The 16,963-nt window shown below is 49.8% G+C and overlaps 5 protein-coding genes across 5 annotated transcripts; 4 read left to right on the forward strand and 1 right to left on the reverse strand.

Annotated features, from left to right (window-relative positions):
• Positions 1-2,438: 2,438 nt before the first annotated feature.
• On the forward strand, positions 2,439-3,982 carry PtA15_11A470 (uncharacterized protein; the record flags this gene model as incomplete). Its single annotated transcript, XM_053161382.1, has 3 exons — positions 2,439-2,583; positions 2,708-2,778; positions 2,867-3,982. 3 exons carry the CDS (start codon positions 2,439-2,441, stop codon positions 3,980-3,982), a joined length of 1,332 nt encoding a protein of 443 aa, XP_053025334.1.
• A 1,552-nt stretch (positions 3,983-5,534) lies between these two features.
• PtA15_11A471 (uncharacterized protein) lies at positions 5,535-5,948 on the forward strand (the record flags this gene model as incomplete). Its single annotated transcript, XM_053161383.1, has 1 exon — positions 5,535-5,948. The coding sequence occupies one exon, from the start codon at positions 5,535-5,537 to the stop codon at positions 5,946-5,948; it is 414 nt and encodes a 137-aa protein (XP_053025335.1).
• Positions 5,949-7,108: 1,160 nt separating this feature from the next.
• Positions 7,109-9,146, forward strand: PtA15_11A472 (uncharacterized protein; the record flags this gene model as incomplete). The annotated part of the gene is made up of 6 exons (XM_053161384.1): positions 7,109-7,200; positions 7,304-7,421; positions 7,519-7,896; positions 7,966-8,415; positions 8,506-8,995; positions 9,073-9,146. The coding sequence occupies 6 exons, from the start codon at positions 7,109-7,111 to the stop codon at positions 9,144-9,146; spliced, it is 1,602 nt and encodes a 533-aa protein (XP_053025336.1).
• Positions 9,147-9,323: 177 nt separating this feature from the next.
• Positions 9,324-13,849, forward strand: PtA15_11A473 (uncharacterized protein; the record flags this gene model as incomplete). Its single annotated transcript, XM_053161385.1, has 8 exons — positions 9,324-9,337; positions 9,395-11,176; positions 11,273-11,728; positions 11,990-12,393; positions 12,535-12,836; positions 12,988-13,308; positions 13,693-13,744; positions 13,821-13,849. The coding sequence occupies 8 exons, from the start codon at positions 9,324-9,326 to the stop codon at positions 13,847-13,849; spliced, it is 3,360 nt and encodes a 1,119-aa protein (XP_053025337.1).
• Positions 13,850-13,918: 69 nt separating this feature from the next.
• PtA15_11A474 (uncharacterized protein) lies at positions 13,919-15,060 on the reverse strand (the record flags this gene model as incomplete). Its single annotated transcript, XM_053161386.1, has 4 exons — positions 13,919-14,241; positions 14,348-14,621; positions 14,710-14,863; positions 14,975-15,060. 4 exons carry the CDS (start codon positions 15,058-15,060, stop codon positions 13,919-13,921), a joined length of 837 nt encoding a protein of 278 aa, XP_053025338.1.
• Between the last annotated feature and the right edge of the window lie 1,903 nt (positions 15,061-16,963).

Genomic DNA, 16,963 nt, shown 5'->3' on the forward strand with positions numbered 1-16,963 from the left:
TCGCCATCTTTAATTTTTTACCTTATCACTGGAAACTAGAGTTCACAGGGGGCTTCGCCGCCTCCAGGGTCTTGGAGTTATGGTAGACTACTGTATCAATTTTCAGGACTATATATGTAGCAGTGCAAAACCATGAGAATTGTTCTATTCAACAAAAAATAGTCATAACCAGATAAATAAAAGTAAAAAAAACTGAATTTTGAGAAGAAGAGGTTACTTGTCATTGTTAAATGTCCTGTAATTTGATGTTTGAATCTGCGTCATTTATCAGCTTTTGGGATTGCACAAGAAGAACTATTGTGTAGATTTCCCCCAGCCAGAATCCAAGCAAACAATTGACAAGTTAGTTGGTTATTTGCATGATCAAAACAGCTTTTTTAATTTATGCCAAAATTATAATCAAACCTCATTTCATGTCCTCTCTTCTGTGCTTTGACCTTTCTTTTCTTACATTCTCATGTGATTTGTTTTCTTAGATACCATCAGATTATGGCAGACGACACCAAAGAACCATGGGCTTTGGAGGTATGATGCTTAGCATTGCAAAATCGTCAGAAAACAGAAACCGCATCCAATATTTCCTCACTTGCAACTCAGATAGACCTTCAATTTGTTATTATTTCTCTTCTCTTTCCGCCTCTCTCCCACTTTTTTCCTCATGGAAGCTTGTTATTGTTACGTTTTTAATTTTCTATTTACTTTTCTTTCCAAAGAAAGTTGTGAATAAGCGGTTCATTATGAAAAGAATCATAAGAGTGCATCTATATCATTTCTTTTTCAAGTTAGCCTTTGGCAACGTCAAAAAGTATTGACATCACCATGATCAGATGGACCCTTTTCACAATGATTTTGCACTATGGAATCATGGATTGCTGGGGTGTTTACCGAGAAGAAAGGTTGTTGATTCTTCAGGATTCTCCTATCAAGTGTCGACAGACGCACAAATGTCATGGAGTTTTGGCTTTCATAGGACTTTCAAACTGAGAATCGACAGAACAGGCTACCTCAACGAGAAACTCCCAGTTTGAGATTTATCGCTGAGTTAGGAAAGCTGGACTTCAATTTGTCACTTCAAGCTTAAGAATAATACGTATTTACCTAAAGAGGCTAAGAAGGATCAAGAGGTTTGAATGACATAGCCTTGTACCGTAGAGTTTCAAATTATATCTAAGGAAACTGTGAACATAAAAAAGGCCGAATAATTATAACTCAGCAAAGCCAACCCAAACTTAAACAAGTCCCAACGATCACAGGCAATCTACGAGGTGTTTATCGGTTAGCTCGACCCGAATCTCGCCGTTGAGACGTTGAGAATCTGGTTGGATCGGTGGCAGAGGGAAGCAGGAGGCAACATTTCATAGGCAAGTTGAAACCGGGAAGCTTTCCGCCCAGGTTTATCATATCGGCATTTGCCATGCCGATGTGACTATTGAAAGTGATCTCAAGTGATGCATGGGGAGGGCGGGCAAGCCATGAGGTAGAAGAATTGGGAACTTCGATGTTTATGAGACAGGGGCGTGTTCATAACACCGACCCCCTCAATTGTTTCATTGGCGAGAGATGGAAGAACCCCCATGCAGGTGCATGTAAGGCTATTATAAATATATTCCAAGCAGGCTAATGTGAGACCTGAACTACAGACAACATGGCACGGTTGATAGGCAAGAGGGGTAAGAATTTTAGTCTGATTAAATTATTTGCGCTGGGCTCAATGACCTTGGCCATCGACGAAATCATCACCAGGATTGGTATGTACATTAGGCACACCATGAAGGCTCCGTGTGGACGACGATCTTTCGTTCGGCCGAAAGATGGAGTGCCCATTATCAAACATTCCGGTCAGCCTATGTACCCAGCAAGAAAGTGGAGGCATCGACGCTGAGGGATTCCCTCCGGACGCGATTAGGCCCCTGACTTCCGAGGTTAAGGCAATGTTTCTTCGAGAGCCCCAGCTAGAGTCGTCGAGACTAGTCTTAGAGAAAAGCTAAAAAAGTTAATGTGGATGCAGCAACTGGCTCGGAAAGAAGGGACCTTTGTAGATCAAACTCTACCTCATCAGCTGTTTCATTCAGCTAGCAGCAGCAGCAGCCACGCCAAGCCAGTCAGCACTCAGCAACAACACATTCAACAACACGTTTCTGCTCATCAGCCGAGCCAAACTAAGCGAACACAAAACTTGTATTTGTTGTGACATCGTACCAGCTCAGCAGGCCTCAATTAACCTTGTCTATTGGGCAAAAAATCACGACCGCCTAGAGAATTGACTATCCGGGATCTTCCCTATTTCCCCCATTACTTTCTTGTCCACAACTTTCTGGTCTGGCCTGCATGTTATGGGCTTGTTCGGTATCTAGTTTTCCTAGTTACGACTGACCATCATTCTACTCAACACTTCGCCACTCGTGTCTTGAAAGCTAAACGAAAATAGATAGTATAGCATGGTAGGGCTATCTGAACTCCCACTCGAATTGAAGGGGATGATAGTGCATTGGGCGACCCAAATAGACTGCTCTTACTACTCAAGAGTGTCTGGGGATGGAATTATTAGATTCGACATATTTTCCAATGGGGTTGCTCCGAGAGGTACGTCCCAACTTATTGAACAGTTTCTCCCCCAAGAAATTTCTCGGAATACAAATACATGCAGCCCGCAGGATTAGAGATAGCTAACTAAAATTCACTCGGGTGATGATCTCTTGAAATCCAGACAGTTGTATAAGAACAATCAGTCAGTTGGACCGGGTATTCTTTGCACTTTGTAGGCCAGTTCTATGGAAGGTAAGCATGTGTGCACGAAGCTCTTGATCCTAACATCCGATTGGACCTGATGAGACTGACTTAACCCATCGATGGTATTCAATCACAGGTTTTCGACCTCCGGAAGATTCCAACGACGGCATTGGGCGGCTTCCATGGCTCCGAAACACTCACGAAGAAATACCTCCGAACCTTCACCCGCGATATCAAGACCGAAGTTGTGGTCTTTCAGCAACCCTTCCGAGAACTCATCGTGATGGATGACTGCAAGCAGCCGCCCGAGTTCGACCGCTTCTTCCACATCGAGAGAATCCTAAAGGAAATTGATCCAGCAGCGATGATCGATACCTTCGACTTGGAACTGGTTTTGAACGGAAGATTGCTCGACGGATTCCTACCCACGTGTTCGCACCCCCTCACCGCACGTCTGCTCACAAGTTTTGCTCACTTGAAAAATGTGAAACACTTCCGTATCGTCTCGCCAATCTCTTTCTCTCTTCCAGAAAATTTGCTGGTTCAAACGATCATCAACATGAAAATCCTCACATCTTTCTCGGCTGAAAATATCGGATACGAGGAGGCAACGAGCCACCCAGAAAATCTGGGAATAAAAACCGGGAATTCGCAAGAAAGAGTAACCGATGACCAGACTAAGCAGCCAACGACGACAAAACTTGTGGAGTTCCTTTCAAATCTCAAGTGCTTGAAGAGCCTCCGGATGTATGACTCCATATGTGTTGATCATCTATGGAGCGAGATGACTTGGCAGTCTTCATTAAGGGAAATAGTCTTAAGAAGATGTCCGAATCTCTCGAGCCTTTCACTCCAAAGACTGTCGAAGAAGTTCCATCTTTCCTTGAGGACGGTGGATGTGTCAACGATAGGGATCTCAGAAGTCGAGCAAATCCAAACAAATTATGCGCCAGGCTATCTCTGGGAAATCCTGCAAAGGGAAAATACTATTTCTTTCAAGAAACTCAGGGCACTCAAGCTTGTCGGAATCAACATGGGTGAACACCTTCTCCGATCCTTCCAAGACTCGCCGAAACTGAGGAGAGTCGAAATCGACTCCCCGAATATTCGCGCTCAAACCTTGTTCAACTCGATCCAGCAGTGGCCCTTACTCAGAGAGCTCAATTGTCGAATCCGGGGTGGTTCTGGAAGTCTAGACTTGATCATGTATTGCTTGACTCAGAAAGTACTTCTCGACGAATCATTTTACTAACAATTTTATATAAACGCCTTTCGAACTTTGACTTCCCTCACCTCTTGTCCTGCTCTGCCCAATTCGGGTCAGCCTGAGTTTTTTCATCCTTCTCCAGTTCTTTCCACATACATGTTTGCAGAAATGTTGTGACTTTTTAGGCATCAGTAAATTCTTTTTAATGACTTCCCTCTCGTTCCAGTCTGTTGTTCTCGTCGATTCTTGGTTTGTTCCGTGTTTTGGGATAACCAACTCTGCAAGCTCCAGATGAAGTTCATCCCTGGTTGAATTGCCTTGTTTTCAGCCATCCTCTGCATTTGATTGTCTTTGTAGCTTGATTCATCTCAGTATTCTCGTTCATGCCAATTCTTCAAAGAAAGTCTCACCTGAGCGGTGATACTTCTGATTTTAGAAGTGCCTCTAGATAATAGAAGACTCCCAAAGGTGACAATTGCAAGAACTGAGATTTATGGATTGATCCTCCTGGCATGCATACTTGGATGGGGAGGCTTGCTGTGTATAAAGGCCACGGAAACTGCACGGTACAGTCCGGCGGCGGTCAGCTCTCCACGTGTTGATCCCGGGTATCCAATCTCGGTGAGGAAAGAGAGAGGATCCCGGGCGTGCAAGAGCTAAACTGTACGTGCCCGGCAGTGGTGAATTTCTTGAAAATTCTTTTTTGAACATATTTCCATCCGGTGTCCAGTGTCATTACAGCAATTCGCACTAATAGTACATCACAGGTTTGTCTCCATCAGAATGAACCTCCCCTGCGGGGTGTTGAGAGCTTAGTTTTACTCAGCTATTGTGCCTCTGGCGTTATGCTTCGACTATTTTCTTGTCACTGCGGCACGCCAGCCTGGTTCTCTATCATGAGTGACTTGGAACTGGTCCCTTCATCGCGAGACGCATCGCGTTTCCCCTCGCGTCTGCTAGTAGCATCCGCCGGCCAATCAAGGCCTGCGTCGGCGTGGGGTCCGAGAACCAAAGAGAAGGCTAGCACACTATGAATGGGTGGGCGCGCTTAGAAGCTCCGTGCAGCTTCAAGAGCGTCCACGTCATTCAGGTGGGCTGGTAATCCATCAGTCTGACTCAAAATATCTCTTGCCATCACGGCAAGCTCTGGTGCGTTTTGATGTGGACCACGATGGAAATTCGGATGGTCTTTGGGATAGACCAGCCATCTTTGTCGGCTTCCAACGCCTATAAAAGGAGCAGTCCGGTCGTCGCTCTCCACCTTTCTCCATCCTCCATCCGCTATCGTTTTCAGACCCCACATCCCATCAGCATCCAAAACCTCCAGAACAATCTTCAGTCCAGCAAAAAGAATTAAAATCATCTCTACACGCGACGTGATCACAATATCCTTCCTTTTCCTCAGCAAAGCGAACAGCTTCTTGAGGATAATCAGAGTCTTCTTAGATTTTGAATAAAAAACAAAACAGTGAGTTCAGATTCATGAACCCATGTTCCTTCGCAGTGATCTTTATAACTGACCTTTTCGTCTTCTTTGATTGCTTTACAGATTCACACCTGTGTTTTTCTACAGACTTTTTTTCTTGGATACCCAAAGATGTTGCTCAATACCCCAAAGAGCCTGCTTCTCCTCAAAGAATGTGATTCTATCACTGATTCAGAAGGCAGTCAGAACCCGCGAACCAGACTTCTTCTTTCCAGTTCAACCCCACTCGAGCCTGCAGTTTTGCGCACCGCCACAGTCAAGTCAATCATCCAGCGCAACCACTACCGACACGCAAAGGTTGAGCTTGACTTATACCTTCTGCTTGACTCGGACCCAATGCTCGACGGCAATCTCCCTTCTGCAGGACACCAATCCTCTTCCTCTACCGGAAACTACTGGCTCGACTGCGCGGAGTCAGAAACATCAATCTCTTTCAATGATCCCAATGAAATACCGTCCCACCTCTACAACCCTCCGCGTCTGCCCATGATGCAATTGCTCAAGAACTGGTGGCGATACCGTTAAAGCAAATGATTCAAAAGTATCATCCCGAGACCCGCAACGTCTCACGCGCAGAGCTCCTCGACATTTTCCTCTGCTCATGATTACTTGAGTCAGGTGTATCCAGGGGCTCCAAAATCACTCACAGGGAACATTCAAAGCAATGCTCCGGAAGGATAAACACTAGCATCGGCCACATATGGACTACCATCCGCCACATTCACTATGGGGCATCCTTCTCTTTTCACCAATCTGTCAACATCAATTGATTCTTCAGTTGTTCATCTATCTGGCTGTTATCTGTCTCTGTATTGGTTCAGTTTGTTTCTCTTTTTCCGTCCTGCCCGATTCCATCTGTCCCTCTGTTTTTGTTTCTGTTTCCCTTCTTTCTCCAATTCGCATCTGTTTTCTGTCTCTGTTATATCTGTGTTTCTCCTTGTCATGTAACCCCCTCATTTGAAAACACGTCAATCAAATCCATCATCCTGAGCTCCAAAGATTGATTCCGCCCGGCCTCAGGAGAGGGTCGCTTGTAAAACCGGCCGGGTTTTTGAGAAAGGCACGGTGCTCCCCTTGGGTATCGCCATCAGATCCTACTTGATACCTGTCAATTCGGCACGTGGGGCTTGAAAATACACAGCAGCAGGACACTTGCTTTGTGTTTTGTACAAATGGAGCATAAGAATTTGATCTTAGAAGTTGGACTGGCAATCGCAAAAGAAGAAATGCACACTTCAAGAATATTGATGCAGCAGTTGAGCTGATCTCCGCAAGGGGCATAGGTCACACGTAGATTGGAATGTTGACGATATGGATAAAAGTCTTCATGTCAACTTGTTCGTGGCAAAACAGCAAACATGAGAAATCGGTACATTGGACCAGTGGGGAAGTCACAACAACGTTTTGTCTCCATACAGGGTTAAGCGTGTGTTCGGCCGTTTGTACGAGTGAAAAGCCTGGGGCCGGCGCAACATCGTTTCCGCCGTCCGGCATCAAAGGCAAGATTCCAACCGGCTGAGATGAGGGTTGTAGAGGTGGAGATGCTCTAAGCAGTGCTCAACGGGTGCCTCCGGGGGACCTTTCGAGTTCGGGCTGCGTGGACCTGACGTCATCCGCTCCCACCACCAACCTCACCGATTCGAGCGGAATTTGCGGACAGAGCCCTCACCCAGGATCGCCGAACGATGGACTGCAAGCGAATCGAGACTGCCGCGGCCCGATATCCATCCCCTCCGGGCCTCAAACACACCTTTGGGACGGCGGGCTTCCGCGCCAAGTTGAGCAGACTCTCATCCCTATCCTCCGCTCGACCCGCCGGTGCTTGGGGAGCTGACCAGCATCCTGTTGTGTGTTCTTTGGACCGTGCTCGTCGCGGGCAGTGCCGATACCTTGGACCGCGTCTTCTTCACCGTCGGCTTGCTGGCCGTCCTTCGGAGTAAAACGCTGGCTGGCCAAACCATCGGCGTCATGGTCACTGCCAGCCACAATCCCGTGCAGGTACCCACAGGTTCTCTTCTGCGAGCATTTTTGTTCCTCGAAAACGAAAGAATCAACAGCGGTTCATGAAATTGATCATTTGTGTGACTGTGTGTAGGACAACGGGATCAAGCTGGTTGACCCTCAAGGAGAGATGCTCGTGTCGTCCTGGGAGACCCATGCGACCACACTCGCCAACTCCTCCGACCTTGCCTCGAGCGTGGAGGAGATCGTCAGCTCGGAATCGATCGATTTCAAGCAGCCTGCCAAGCTGATCTTCGGCCATGATACTCGTCCGTCGTGCGCTCGACTGATCACAGCCTTCAAGGACGGCGTCGCCGCCTTGGATCCTTCCGCACAAATCATCGACAGCGGCCTCAAAACTACCCCTCAATTACATTACTTGGTCAAATGTATTAACGACGGTGGCCTCTATGGCACTCCTACTGAAGAAGGATACTACAAAAAACTGTCTGACGCTTTTATTGCTTTAAATGTAAGTAGACATTCTTCATCTTTTTCTCGGATGCTTGGCTAGTGAATATTGATTAACTGTTTTTTCAAGGCCCAAACGACGACCCCTTACACTCTGATGGTGGACTGTGCGAATGGGGTTGGAGCGCCGAAACTTGAGTTGATGGCACCCTACCTGGAGGGCTCAGCACTCCGGCTGAAGCTCTTCTCGACAGACGTGGATTCGAGTGGGAAGCTGAACAAGGATTGTGGGGCGGACTATGTGAAGACGACGCAGTCGGCGCCGGGCGGGGTGACGCTGGAGCCCCTTGCAAGGGCTTGTAGCTTCGACGGAGACGCCGATCGGATCGTGTATTACTATTACACAGAGAGCAAGACTTTCAGGCTGATGGATGGCGATAAGATCGCGACGCTCGTGGCGAGTTATATCAAGGAGTTGGTCGAGCTGGAATCACCCGATCTGAAAGAACACTTGCGAATCGGGGTCGTTCAGACTGCCTATGCCAATGGGAACTCCACGAGATACATCAAGGATCAGCTGGTACCCACGCCCCTTCTCATTTTCTTATATCGCCAAAAAAAAAAAAAAAAGAGAAAAGTACTCTGACCTGTGTGGATTTGGTTGGAATAGGGTCTGGCCGTCACTTGCACGCCGACGGGAGTCAAGCACCTCCACCATGCAGCCCAAACGTTTGACATCGGGACGTATTTCGAAGCCAACGGGCATGGGACGGTGGTGTTCTCGGAAGACATCCTCAAGAGACTGCCGGGGTCGTCGAAGCTGCTCTCGTTAGCCGGCCTGATCAACCAGACGGTGGGGGACTCGATGAGCGACATGTTGCTAGTGGAGACGATCCTGAATGCGCGTGGATGGGGGATGGCGGAGTGGGATGGCAAGTACGAGGAGCTCCCGAACAGACTGGTCAAGGTGCTCGTCTCCGACCGCCATGCGTTTGTGACCGAGGATGCCGAGAGGGTGTTGGTCAGGCCGGATGGGATGCAGCGGCAAATCGACCAGATCGTGGCTGGCTACCCCGCCGGGCGATCGTTCGTGAGACCCAGTGGGACGGAGGACTGTGTGCGGGTGTATGCGGAAGCTGCGAGCAGGCAGGCCACCGACGGTAAGCCCGGTCTCTCCCCTCCCTTGACACCCACACATCATTGTACTCAAGCTTTTTGTCTCGGGGGGATGTCTCAGAGTTGGCATTCCAGGTGGCTGGGATGGTGTTCGACTTTTGTGGGAAGGGCGACAAGCCCAAAGAGTTTATATGAAGAGCCCCCATGCTTGTTGTTTTATGTAGAGCTCTATAGATTGTTATAGTTTATATTGAATCAGCAAATCAAAGCCTGTTGAATATGTAAATATGTGTGTGTTACATGAGCTGGGCCGCCAGCCCCCGCCAGCCCAGCAACACCCAGCCGGAGCCAGCCCATCGCCAGCCCACCCCCATGGCCTTCTGGAAGTAAGTCTCCTGGCCCAGCTCCCTCGCCGCCGGCCGCCCGCTGACCCGCTCTTCCAGGTTTGGCTTCCACGCGCAGTCGGCCATCGACTCCATCCTCTCCACATCCACCGCCAACCAGCACCATGCCCACCCCGGCGCCGGGTGCTCAGCCCCCTCGCTCTCGAACCCCTCGCTGCTGCTCGACAAGCTGCTGGAGGAGGACGACCTGCTGCAGGAGATCAAGGCCCAGCATCCGAAGCTCGTCGAGTTCCTCGGCACCCGCCAGGTCGTCGGCCGCATCCTCGGCTACGTCTCCGGCGTGATCTTCGACGACGAGGACGAGGACCGTCTGGCCGAGAACTCCGACTCCACCCTCAGCCGGCTCTCCTCAGCCCATCCAGCACCCTCCCAGCTGCCCGAGCCCGCCGCCCCCGCCGAGCCCCATCCTGCACAGCCCGCCGCGGCCGTCATGGGCTACGGCGGCGCCCTCTTCAACTCCTTCCGGACCAGGGTCGTCAGCGACACCATCGGCGCCCTGCTCATGGATGCCCTCGACTCCGAAGGCCGCACGCCCGAGGACCGCGCCAAGGCCGAGCGCCGCAAGATTCGCTACCCCTACCTGTGCACCGAGATCCTCGCCTCCGACCTCTGGAGCGTCACCAGCCAGATCTTCAGCGACTTCCCCCGCCTCAGCCTCCTCACCCGCTTCTGGGACGCCGTCCTCGACCAGCCTCCGTCGGCAACCGCCTCCAAATCCGTCCAGATCGGCTACTGGGCCAAAGCCAACATCACCCTCATCAACGCCAAGCCCAGCGAGATGATGTCCTTCATCCGATCCTATCCCAACCTGATCCCCAAGCTTCTCGCCCACTTCAACTCCTCGCCGATCGTCGACGTGCTCATGCGGATCATCCAGTCCGAACAAACCGCCGACGGGACCATCGACTGGCTCATCGACTCCACCGACTTCATCGAGCTCATCATCAGTCTCCTCCACCCCTCCCGCACCCCGGACCTGCACCGATCGGTCGCCGACTTCCTCAAGGACGTCATCGCCTTCTGCACCAACCAAGTCGTCTCCAGCGCGCCCTCGCCCAACCTGCCCAACCAGAAGGCCTCCTCCTCCACCGGCTCCCCGCCCGGCTCCGAGGCGGGCGGGCCCAACAACCCCTCAGCCAGCTCGCCCGACCTCGCCGCCCGCCCCGTTCCTGGCCCGTCTACCCAGCCACCATCCGAGCACTCCGACGACCACCCCAAATTCATCTCCACCAGACTCATGCGCGAACTGTCGAGCTCGGCAGTCGTCGCCAAACTGCTCTCCTTCGGCCTCGACACGCCCGTCTCGGAGGACGACGACGTGATCACTAGCGCCAGTCTAGCCTCCTCGCTCATCAACTCCCTCTCCGTCGTCATCGACCTCATCCGCCGGAACAACTCGGACTACTCTGAGCACCAGCTGATGGTCTATCTGCGCGACTATCCGCCCGCTCCGAGAGGAGAGGAGGAGGAAGCCCAAGGCCGGCCTCTGAGCGAGAGTGCACCGCGGGTAGTCCCGTTGATCGGCCTGTTGAATGCGATCGGGGACCGGCTGGGCGACTTACAGAAACTGATCAAGGCTCCGCGCTCGGCGACCAAGCCTCTGCCAACGGTCGTCGGCCTGTCGGTGCCGTTGACCCAAGAACGCTTCCGGCTGATCGAGCTCTATGCCGAGCTGCTCCACTGCTCCAACATGGCCCTCGTCAACAGACTCGACTCGGAACCCAGACCGATGTACAATAACGACGGCGAACTCGTCGGAGGCTTCGACGCTTTGCTCGCCTTCTTCGGCCCCAACGCCACTGATGACCCCCTCGATGATAAGTCCCCAGACGACGACGACGACGGCGGCGGCGACCAACACCGTTCTACTGGGCTCAACAACGACCTTCGTACGCAAGCTGGCCTGGATTCTCCCAGTGACTCGGCCGACGCGCCCATCTCGATCACTGACTCAAAAGAACCACCATCAGAGGCAAAGCTACCATCATCATCATCCTCACCAGGCAAGTCCTCACCAGGGAAGCTCTCTCCAGGGCAATCTTCACCAGAGAAACCTTCGCCGGGGGGATCGTCACAAGCAGGAAGCGTACCAGCGGCAGGCGCCGGCCCGGCAGTGCCAGCAGGGGTGCGAATGAAAGAGCTGTTTCTGGAGCACAAAGTGTTGGACAGCTGTTTCGAGCTCTTCTTCGACTTCCCCTGGAACAACTTCCTGCACAACGTGATCTACGACCTGGTCCAACAGACCCTGAATGCCAAGTTCAGCTGCCTCACGCCCAGCGGATCGGCTAGTCTTAAGCTCGCCCAATCGTTCTTCACGAAGACTCGGATCGTCGATCGTTTGTTGGATGGAATCGATGCTAATCAGCTCTATCAGTAAGCCCCCCTCCGCTCTCTTTCATCTCCATTCATCCCCCTCTCTCTCTCTTCTTCTTCTCTCCATTTTGTTTTGGTTTACATGGCTTCTTTATGGCCACTGTGTGCTTGTCTGTGATTTGACAGGTAGATTATCAGCCAGATCCTCCCCCTCCCCCCTTTTTCTTATTTTCTTGGTGTCCTCACGAATTGATAAACAAACGTCTGGACACAGAATAGAAGTTGATATGGAGTGAACTTTTGGGCTTTAATTGATCACAGAATGAAGCCGAAGAATGGACGATTGGGTCACATGGGCCATCTGATTTTGATCGGCGACGAGGTGCTGAAAGCGCTCGAGAACAATCCGGAAGAGTTTGAGATGATCGGCCGGGAGCTGGAGACGAATGAGCGCTGGAAAGCGTTTGTGCGAGGGCCGATCGACGAGGCGCGGGAGCATGCGAAGCTCCCGTTAGGAGGCGTGATGCCGGTGATGGCCGGAGGGTTGTTGGAGGGCACGGTAGCACCGGCGACGGACGAGGTCGAGTCTAGTCTCCTCTCCGCCTCGACAAGCAGTCCTCCTGGTAGTACTGGCGAGGGCAGCAGCTCTATCCTCGTCGATGGGAGCGGCAAAGACTCGGCGAACGGGAAGGGCAAGAAAGTAGCACAGGGCCGGACGAAGAAAGGTGAAGGATTTGCTCGTTATCTTGTCGAACAGATCTCCGTCGTCCGCTCGGGAGCTGACAAGACCGACGCCTATTCGTCCTCCTCTTCCTCCTCCTCCTCGGATGACGATGACGATGACGATGATGATAATGATGATCAAGACGGGGGGAAAAGCTCAGATGAAGCCGAGAAGTCGGCGCGTGTTCCTGCAAATAAGGCCCCTCCGCCCTCTCTTTCTCCTCAGCCAAAACACGCCGATTACGATGACGATCAGTGGGACTCTAGTCGCGCCTCTGACCCCTCCAACTTCCGCTCCTCTATCCTCTCCGATCCTACCGATGCCGCCGGCTTCCCCAAGATGGCCCCTAGTATTATCTCCAATCCTACCCCCTTCGGCTTCGATGACCGCTTCGATGCCTCCGTTCGTTCCTTTCCTCAGCCGTTCCAAGAAGACTTCGATCTCGTTCGTCTCCTCTTTTCCTCTCTCTCTCCACTCCCCAGCCCACCAAGACTTCCCCCTTTGTCCCTCTCTAAGCAGATCGCCCGATCTCTCGCACGAAGAAAGACTGATTGTTTATTCTCTGTTTCGTCTGTTTACTATTGTGCCGATGTAGAGTGAAGGTGATGGCCAACAGCCAGGCGGATTTGATGACGACTTCGGGGCGCTCCAGGAAGCGGAGATGCCGGCGGGAGGATCGACGAGCGCCAAACGAGGGACCCCGCGCCCGGGGACCGCGCCCTACCACCCGCAGGGCTCCGCCGTCCGCCTTCCGGCTTCCTCAGGGGAGGAGACTGGGCAGGAAGAGGAAGAGTGGGGAGAGTTCGCCGGCCCGTCCCCCGCGATCACTCTCACCCCCTCCCCGAACACGTCTGTCCCTCAGAACCCAGCCCTTCACGATGACGATGAAGACCGCTGGAACGACTTCGATCTCTTGGTCGACCAATCTAAATCTCTCGCTCTCAACCATCCCTCTCCTACCCCTCCTCCTCCTTCCTCTCCTGGCCCTCCTTAATTCCTTGCCTCTCTCATCTTTCTTCGGTTATTAACCTCTTTCTTAGCTTCTGTTCTTCATCGTCTTCGTCATCGTGCATCGTTCTGCCTCCATCATGCATCATTCCTCATTCTTGATCATCCTCCCTTTTCTTTCCATTTGGTTTGTATATATATTTATACAAATATACATATATATATATATAAATACACATAATATGTTTGTATGTATGTCTTTCACTTTTGTCTGATAGATTAGATTTCTTTTCCTCCTCTATTTCTTCTCCTTTCACCAATTACTGTTATTATTGTTGTTGTTAAATCGCAGCATCAGAACCGACAGACCAACAAAGCCATCATCATCATCACCGATGAAGCAAGTACATGCACTTTGCATGCAACAAAGGGACAATTTAAGCTTGAGGGACAAGAAAAATAATTTTCAGTCTTTTGTAGGTTTGGTCCTTGTTGGTCCGTCAGTGTAACCTATTGATTCGAGTATCTGCATTACGATTTACGCATAAGAGAGTGAAGAATGTAGTTCGAGGGACGGATCAAGATCGTTTGGAAAGTTTAGGACGTTTCGCGGAGTGCGGTGGCTGGGTTTCTGATGATTTGTGCTTCGAAGAGGTTGGATGGCTAGGAGTAGCAGCTGCAGGAACCTGAGCGGCGGATCCGGCGTCTTGCTCGCCCGTCTCTAGGTTCGCGCCATAGGGAATGTTGCGAAGTTCGAGTCCTGGAGGCTGTGGTCGCTTGGCAGTAGATGTGACGACACAGTCTTTCTCAGTCAAGATCGACGAGAGACTCTGCTTGGTCGATTCCCCACTATTTGGAACTCTTCGCCGAAAAAAAATCGACCTGGATATCCGCTGCGAAGCTGTGTTTTACCATGTGGTTTGTCACCAGTCAGCCTCTCTTACATTTCATGCTCTAGTCACGCACGAATCGTGAGAGGAGTTTTCGAGGATGTGATTCCTGCTTACCTAGCACGACGTGAGTTTCTTGCGGGGTTTTCCTTTGGTTAGGAAGCAAGGGTGTGAGCCGTGAGATTTCGTTCGTTTCAGGTGACAGCTCGAGCGGGCTTGGAAGAGCTGATTTGCGATTGTTCTTGATGAGAGGAATCGATTCAGCAAACACATCGTACTCGACATCGCCCACCTTGACCTCGCCAATGCTCTGCGGCCCTCCACGCGAAAGGTCTGGGGTGTCGGCAGAGCTCAGGTCGAGTTGTAGGCCGGCTAAATGTTTGGGTTTGACCTACGCAAAAATAAAAAAAAATGGCACACCTGAACATCAGCTTTCTGTTTAAGAATTTTGTGTGGTGCTTTGATTCATGTCAGCTCACCCCTCTAGGTAGCCGTACTACCCATAAGTCACCTGAATCGATTTCCTGGGTATTTAGAGCCGAGACCGACGCGGAAGTTGGATTGGAGGAAGGGGCAATGGATTGATACCCTGGAGGGACTCGAATACCGCGCGTCTTGTTGGCCGGAGTGGTGCTGATTACCTCCCAGTGTCAGCGTCTCATCCAGAATAATATGGAGCTTCAAAAGTTCGACAGGCTTTTACTGTAATCTTCATTTGAGGTTTATTTGAAAAACTGGTCTCACCTTGAATCAGACGATCCATCATCGGATGTGACGATTGATGAGCATGATGAGGAGCTTGCAACCGATTCCATGTCTTCATCTCCCATCGTGTCCTTGCTGATAGTGGTTGAAAGTTTTTGGTTGGATGCGTAATATTACAACAGGTCTTGGTCTTGGAAATTTTTTGGACACCGACCAACCACCATGCCGCGCGCGCCGCAGACTTCCATCATACAGCCTCGCAGACGGGGGCTCCAAAACCCGGGACCCCCAATCGTTATCACATAAATATTTAAGCACAATTCTCGATCTGTTTCATCTTCATGATGCCAGCCTTGGGCTTTCTATCCGTGACCGTTGTGTTTGAAACAGTTGAAAATACGCAAATATTACACTGCTTCACATAAATATGTGGAGGATCCTCGGCGCAACTCGACCTTCGACAGAACAAGGAAAGAGCGGGGGACAAGGCAGATTCACCCCTGTCGCCGTCGGCAGTTGATAAATATACAGTTCTCAAAGTTGAATGAAATAAAATCCTAGCATCATATAATCTTTGAATAAATGTCAAAAAGTTGATATGGGATCTTGTGTAATGTGATCTACTCAAATCCCTCTACCCTAAAAATTGGTTCATATCATTTTTCAACACTTATGGTGTTCAAAATTGCATATGACACTGTTTACATAAAATCATAAAGCCAATTTTGGCTGGGAGATTTCAGCGTGCATAAAACTTAAAGTGACATCTCCCAGCCAAAATTGCAGTTTATGATTTTATGTAAAAAAATCTTATGCAATTTTGAACACCATAACTGAACTTGCACCAATGAGGCTTGAAATTTGTATGTTTTCAAATTTGACAAATTATGAAACACTGAAGAATAGACAGAAAAACTGTACCCCAGTTGTATAATTGTATGTACTTGTTGCAAAACGGTTTGCTGTCTGCCCACTGTACAACCAAAAAAAAGATAGGTTGGACATTTATAAACTCAGCATTGCCCATGAGTTTTCCACCAAGACCTTAAACCACACATTTACCTTCAATGTCTTCTTTTGCTATCCGTCACAGACGCTCCTTGGTATTTCTTATCATTTTCAGCTTCACAATTGTTCTGTCAACACGGTTTGAGATTGACTTGAACCAACCGGCGGCAGAATGCTGGGAAGAAGTCAAGATTCCCAGTGTGGATCTTGGAGACTCCCCAGGAAAACGGAAAACTCATCCCGTGCAATTTTTGAGCTTCAGCCCGGCTACCAGCCGCATTTGTCTATCACATACTGTCACAAATGATGTGCCTTCAAGATCAGGTGTGCTACCATTTGGCTTTTTATTACTGTTGTCACAAAAACAAGAACTGACCTAGATCTTCTCAATAGATTTTTTCAACCTTAGGCTGACAGCCCAAGACAAATTTGATCCAAGCAATTTGGGGGGTAAACATTCAAACTTTGTGGATAATTTGACAGTCAGGGAAGGAATGATCCCACCAAAACATGGCTGTAATTCCAATAAGGAACCTCCCAATGTGCAGAAGAGCCCAAAGCAACCCGTCCCTTACAATTATTTTTTGCCAAAGGAACATGTGGTGGAGCAATTGCTCAAAAAATACAGCACACAATTTGACAATGAGCTCAGCCTGATTCAGACTTTTATGCCTGGGGAGAAACACAAATACTTACCATTTGCACGGGCTACTAAGAGAAAAGTAATTGGAATCCAAGTCTTTAAGGTTCTCAAAATCTCAGGAGATGGTATACAGCCAAGGCAAGAGCTAATTCGGTTATATAATTGCTTGACAGCATCCTTGTACAAGATCCACAGAGAAAAATTGCACCACTTCAGGGTAACAACATTCAACCACAGGATACAGCAAGAGAAATTATTAGACTGGCTTTTTAAGCAAATATTTCACCCTGATCATAGCCCTCCAGTAATGGGAGTCATCCATTTTCCATATTTGTCCTTGAGTTTGAATGATCCCAAGATGAAAATTGGTGCCATTC

The sequence above is a fragment of the Puccinia triticina genome, chromosome 11A (genome assembly GCF_026914185.1).
Source record: "Puccinia triticina chromosome 11A, complete sequence".
In the NCBI taxonomy this organism is placed as follows: Eukaryota; Fungi; Basidiomycota; class Pucciniomycetes; order Pucciniales; family Pucciniaceae; genus Puccinia; species Puccinia triticina.